Source organism: Emydura macquarii, unplaced genomic scaffold, assembly GCF_026122565.2.
Source record: "Emydura macquarii macquarii isolate MOO-44397 ecotype Brisbane River unplaced genomic scaffold, CSIRO-AGI_Emac_v2 contig_3487, whole genome shotgun sequence".
Taxonomy (NCBI): Eukaryota; Metazoa; Chordata; order Testudines; family Chelidae; genus Emydura; species Emydura macquarii.
In genome coordinates this window covers 636,119-642,118 of record NW_027133624.1, presented here as the reverse complement: position 1 = coordinate 642,118, position 6,000 = coordinate 636,119, and the positions used below count along the sequence as shown (strand labels likewise).

General features: G+C 45.6%; 1 protein-coding gene across 1 annotated transcript; it reads left to right on the top strand.

Annotated features, from left to right (window-relative positions):
• The first annotated feature begins 838 nt into the window (after positions 1–838).
• On the top strand, positions 839–1,810 carry LOC137144875 (olfactory receptor 6N1-like). The gene has a single exon (XM_067535361.1). It carries the CDS (start codon positions 839–841, stop codon positions 1,808–1,810), a length of 972 nt encoding a protein of 323 aa, XP_067391462.1.
• Positions 1,811–6,000: the final 4,190 nt, after the last annotated feature.

Genomic DNA, 6,000 nt, shown 5'->3' with positions numbered 1-6,000 from the left:
GTTCAGAGAAAAAACAAAAGAACGATTAAAAGATTAGAAAACGTGCCTTATTGTGACAGGTTCAAGGAGCTCAACCTGTTTACATAAACAAGGGGAAGATAAAGGGGTGACTTGATTACTGTCTCTAAGTAGCTACACTCTAGTGACTGGAAGTTGAAGTTAGACAAATTCAAATTGAAAATAAGGTGTGCATTTTTAACGGTGAGAGTAATTAACCATTGGAACAATTTACCAAAGGTCGTGGTGGATTCTCCATCACTGACACATTTTTTTTAAAATCAAGATTTTTTTTCTAAAAGATCTGCTCTAGGAATTATTTTGGGGAAATTCTATGCTCTGTGTTAGACAAAAAGTCAGACTGGATTATCACAGTGATCGCTTTGGGTATTGAAATGTATGAATCTATTTTAAAAGTGTATAAGGCAGTAAGATGCCCATATTCCACTTACTGTCAGGAGGTAGGACACCAGATAAGATAAAAAAAAAAAAACTTTGGTGGTAGCAGCTGCATCTGTGGATAAACAGAATACTTGTGTCATCTCTCATAAGGGGAGGTGGGTTACTAGGATAAAAATGAATTAGGATACTGGAAAAATCAGACATTCAGACTGATGAGGGCCAAATAAAAGGCTAGATGGATATAGAAATAATAACGTTGGTTATACAGGTGAAATGCCAGGCAAATGATTTTCTTGGTCAGGATTCTTGACCCAACTGTTAGACTGCTACGTAGCAGAGAGAGGGGAAATCTCAATACCTCTGGAGTTAAATAGAAGACATTAGTTACAAATTTAATTTAGGTTCTTCAGTTAAAATTGCCAAGTTTTCTCTACCCTAGATGCAATTAATAGAAAACACCGAGTGGGGAAATCAAACATCTATCAGAGAATTCATCCTCCTGGGATTCGGAAATCTCCCTGAACTGCAGCCCCTTCTCTTCCTGCTGTTTTTAGTTAGCTACCTTGTGACGATGGCCGGGAACATCCTCATCGTGGCGTTAGTTGTGGCTGATGAACAACTTCACACCCCCATGTACTTCTTCCTGGGGAACCTCTCCTGCTTGGAGACCTGCTACACCTCCACCATCCTGCCCCGGATGCTGGCCAGTCTCCTGACTGGGGACAGAACCATTTCTTTTAGTGGCTGCATTGTACAAATGTATTTCTTTGGATCGCTGGGTGCTACTGAGTGTTACCTCTTAGCAGCCATGTCTTATGATCGGTATTTAGCGATATGTAAACCCCTGCACTATACAACCCTTATGAATAGCAGGTTCTGTGTCCAGCTAGCAGCCGTCTCTTGGATAAGTGCATTTTTGGCTATTAGCATAATCGTATTGTTAGTCTCACAATTAACTTTCTGTGGTCCCAATGAAATTGACCATTTCTTCTGTGACCTGACCCCTGTGTTAAAACTCTCCAGAACTGACACCCGCCTGATGGAACTGACAGCTTTCATATTTGCCTCGATTTTCACTCTCCCTCCATTTCTGTTAACCGTTATATCATATGTTGCTATTATAGCCACCATCCTGAGAATCTCATCCACCACTGGGAAGCAAAAGGCGTTTTCTACTTGCTCCTCTCACCTCATTGTGGTTACAGGTTTCTATGGGACCCTAACAACTGTGTATGTCTTACCCAAAAATGATACCCTGAGGGACCTGAACAAAGTGTTCTCGGTCTTCTACACAGTCCTGACTCCCCTGTTTAATCCGCTCATCTACAGCCTGAGGAACAAAGAAGTTAAAGAGGGCCTGAGAAAGAGGTTAAGTAAATTTGTGCTTTGCACGAGAAAGCATGCACTCTGAGCCAATGTATGAAGGATAAAATGAAACTGAAAGAATCATAGAATATTAGAGTTGGAAGGGACCTCAGGAGGTCATCTAGTCTAACCCCCTGCTCAAAGCAGGACTAACCTCAGCTAAATCATCCCTGCCAGGGTTTTTTCAAGCTGCAGCTTAAAAACCTCTAAAGATGGAGATTCCACCACCTCCCTAGGTAACCTATTCCAGTGCTTCACCACCCTCCTAGGGAAAAACTTTTTCCTAATGTCCAACCTAGACCTCCCACACTGCAACTTGAGACCATTGCTCCTTGTTCTGTCATCTGCCACTACAGAGAACAGCCTAGATCCATCCTCTCTGGAACCCCCTTTCAGGTAGTTAAAGGCTGCTATTAAATCCCCCCTCATTCTTCCCTTCTGCAGACAAAACAAGCCTAGTTTCCTCAGCCTTTCCTCATAAGTCATGTGTTCCAGCCCCCTCATCATTTTTGTTGCCCTCCGCTGGACTCTCTCCAACTTGTCCACATCCTTTTTGTAGAGGGGGACCCAAAACTGTACACAATATTCTAAATGTGGCCTCACCAATGCCAAGTAGAGGGGAATAATCACTTCCCTTGATCCGCTGGCAATGCTACTACTAATGCAGCCCAATATGCTATTAGCCTTCTTGACAACCAGGGCACACTGCTGACTCATACCCAGCTTCTTATCCACTGTTACCCCCAGGTCCTTTTCTGCAGAACTGCTGCCTAGCTCGTCGGTCCCCAGTCTATAGCTGTGCATGGGATTCTTCCTTCCTAAGTGAAGGACTCTGCACTTGTCCTTGTTAGACCTCATCAGATTTCTTTTGGCCCAATCTTCCAATTTGTATTGGTTACTCTGTATCCTACCCCTACCCTCCAGAGTATCTGCCACTTCCTGTAGCTTAGTGTCATCTGCAAATTTGCTGAGGGTGCAATCCACCTCATCCTCCAGATCTTAATGAAGATGTTGAACACAACCAGCCCGAGGACCAACCACTGGGGTACTCCACTTGTTACCAGCTGCCAGCTAGACATGGAGCTATTGATCACTACCCGTTGAGCCCGATGATCTAGCCAACTCTCTATCCATTTTATAGTCCATTCATCCAACCCATCCTTCTTTAACTTACTGGTAAGAATACTGTGGGAGACTGTATCAAAAGTGTTGCTAAAGTCAAGGTATATCATGTCCAGCACTTTCTCCACATCCACAGAGCCAGTCACCTCTATGGTGACTCTAAGAATCTATGGTCCCATCGAAACCAATGGAAGTTAGGCACCTAGATACTATTGAAAGTCCCAGTAGGTGCCTAAATACCTTTAACATTCTGGACCCTGTATCCTAAGTTGCTCAAAAGTAATCAAAGTTGAATTCAACCCTATAAATAGAGATAATTGATTTTTTTGAACAAAAACATTTTAGTTGTAGAAAGCTTTATTTTACAATACATTTTCAGGAAAAAACTTAAAATCTTTTTTTTTTTTTTTTTTTTAAATGAAATCTGATTTTTTTTCCCTCGTCCTCCCGCCCCTTCTTTTTACTCCCTTTTTCCATTTTTTCAGTGCGGAAATGGGAAAAGAAAAAAAGGTAGGTGTGACCATTGGGAGAAATCTTACTATGGACAGCTTAGGAATGCTGATGGATACCAGGGAGTCTCCATGTTTGTCCGTGTCAGAGAGCAAACTCCAGTTTGATTGTAAGGCCTCTCTTTGCCTTCCTGCTGGCTTTTTACCTCCACCCTGGACTAACTTGTCAAGGGCAGGTAGTGCAGGGGTAAGAATAGAGTCATTCAACTTTGATGATTGTGCATTAAAACACAGCACTTGCTGTGATGGGATGAATAAATTCCTCACTCGATTAAGGGGAATGGGTGAGCGACTTGGCTGGATCTGGGCCTTCAGAAAAGAACCCTGGGAGGAAGCAGCACAGCTGTAGTAGATCAGGAAATAATTTTGCAGAGCCAGGGAGAGGTGGTGAAGAGCTTGCCAAGGATTGGGTCTAAGGAGGGCAGAAAAATGTATGTTCCTTTGTATTTTTCCAGACTCTTTGTTTTACCTCAGAAGGGATGGGACAGAAAGTGTCCTGGCTGGTGGGCCAAGTCACAAAATGAATGGACTCCCAACAGGCCTGAATGATGTTTGGTGTAAATGACTGAGGAAAGGGCCCTGCAATAATGCTCACAACCATATGGGGGCACGCGTGGTTGGGGAGTCACCCTTCTACAATCCCCCTTGAACAAAGGTCCTGCCACCTGGGGCAAACCCATTTTTCACGTCTGAACTCCAGAGGCGTCAAGGATGAATCACCTGGTAGGGTACATAGGCTTTGTCTACACTACAGAGGCCTGGTCAACCCTTAGAAATTAGAGCGGCCTCACTACATCTTTCAGGGCTCTGAAACATTTCATGCCTTGGAGTAGGTAGGTCAACCTAACACCCAGTGTAGACGCAGCTAGATCGACAGAAGAATTATTCCATTAAACTAGCGACTGCCCCTCAGGAAGGTTGATTAACTACACTGAGGGAAAATCCCTTTCTGCTGATTCAGGAAGTGCCTACACTATGGCACTACAGCTATGCCATAGCTATACTGGCAGAGACCCCCCATGTAGACACAGCATACACTGACAGAAGGAGTTTTAATTCTGCTGGCTCCCAGTCCTATCTCTGGTTCTCACAGGCCCTTGCCTCTTCACTGGGGCTCTTGCCCCTCCAATGAATGGCCAGTAGGGGATGGGGGGGCCCTGTTCCACCCTTGACTCAGGCCCCAATCCAGGGACCCTACAAGTAACAGCCTCATGCTGTGGCTTCAGGAAAGCTGCTGGCTTCCCTGGGTTACTGCCCCATGCCCCTTGGCTTAATGTCTGGACCCTGCTTGGTCAGGGGCCCTTCCTGGCTTCCTTTCCAGGGGAGGCTCTTGACCCCTAACAGCCCCACTGGGTGTGGTAGCATCCAAACCAAATGTCCAATTCAATCTTTCCCTACTAGCAGGATCTCTTCCCTCAGGCCTCGGAAAGGTCCTTTGCCCTCCTTTGGCAGGGTTTTTCCCTCCCCTAGTCTTTGTATCTGCAGGGTTTTCTCCTGCCAGCATTCTGCTCCTTCTCCTAAACCCTCCTGGCTATTGACAGAGTCTTCCCTGCTCCTACTCTCTGGTAGCTCGTCTCACTCTCACAGCTCCAGCCACACCCTTTCTTGGGGGGGGGGGGGAGGGTTTTTATAAGTTCTGGGTGGGGCCTTAATTGGCTCCAGGTGTGTTAATTAACCTGGAGTAAACCCTGCTCAGCTACCCGGGAAAAAGGAACTTGCTGGGCCTGGTATATCGGCTTTCTAGCAATCTCCAGTAACCATCTCCTCTGACCCTGTCACAACAGACAGAAGCTATCTTTTTTCTACAAAGCTGTGTCTTTACCAGAGGTTTTGTTTGCATAGCTACATTGCTTGGGGTGCGTGGTTAAGGGTAGACCAGGGCTTTGATCACATGGCAAGTCTGACTTTAGAAGGGGTCACCTGACACAGGGGATGGGAGGTTATAAAAGAGAGAAATAGAGGGGGTCCAGAGATGGGAAATGAAAATGATGAGAGGCCAGGAGGAACTTCCTGATGAGGAGAGACTGAAAAGATGGGGACTCTTCTGTTTAGAGAAGAGATGAATGAGAGGAACTTGAAAGGGGAATCTGAAAAAATGAAAGGTCTAAGGAAGATAAATCCTATGCTCTTCCTCGCCGGCAACAAATTGAAAATGGATAAAAGTTACACAACACATAACTGACATGTGGAACCCTTGGCCACCAGATATCACTGAAGCCAGGGGTTTAGAAGGATTCGGAAAAGAATTGTGGTAAAGTCAGGCCAGATGACCACCAAAGGGTAGACCAGGGCCAGTATGTGAGCCCAAGAATGCTAAAAGCCCTTTTTCCTGCAGGCAGAGGAGAGATTGCTGCAATGCAATTAGAGACACCTGGACCCAATGGAGGGCTACTCCAGGTGTACTTAAACCCTGCCTTCCCGGCAGGGGAAGGGGGTGGGTGTGGGCAAAGTAGCAGGAAGCTATCAGAAGGTTTGTGGTAGCCAGTGGAGAAGCTTCCCTAGGCTAGGAGATGGGGCTTTTCTGCAGCCAGAGGAGCAGGGAAGGATAAAAGCCTTGGCCCCAGCTGGCAGGAGGGAGCTATAGTAAGGTACCTCCTGGGGAGAT

Bases quoted from the DNA above. Each gene is read 5' to 3' on its own strand.
- LOC137144875 (XM_067535361.1), top strand. From the start codon at position 839: ATGCAATTAATAGAAAACACCGAGTGGGGAAATCAAACATCTATCAGA.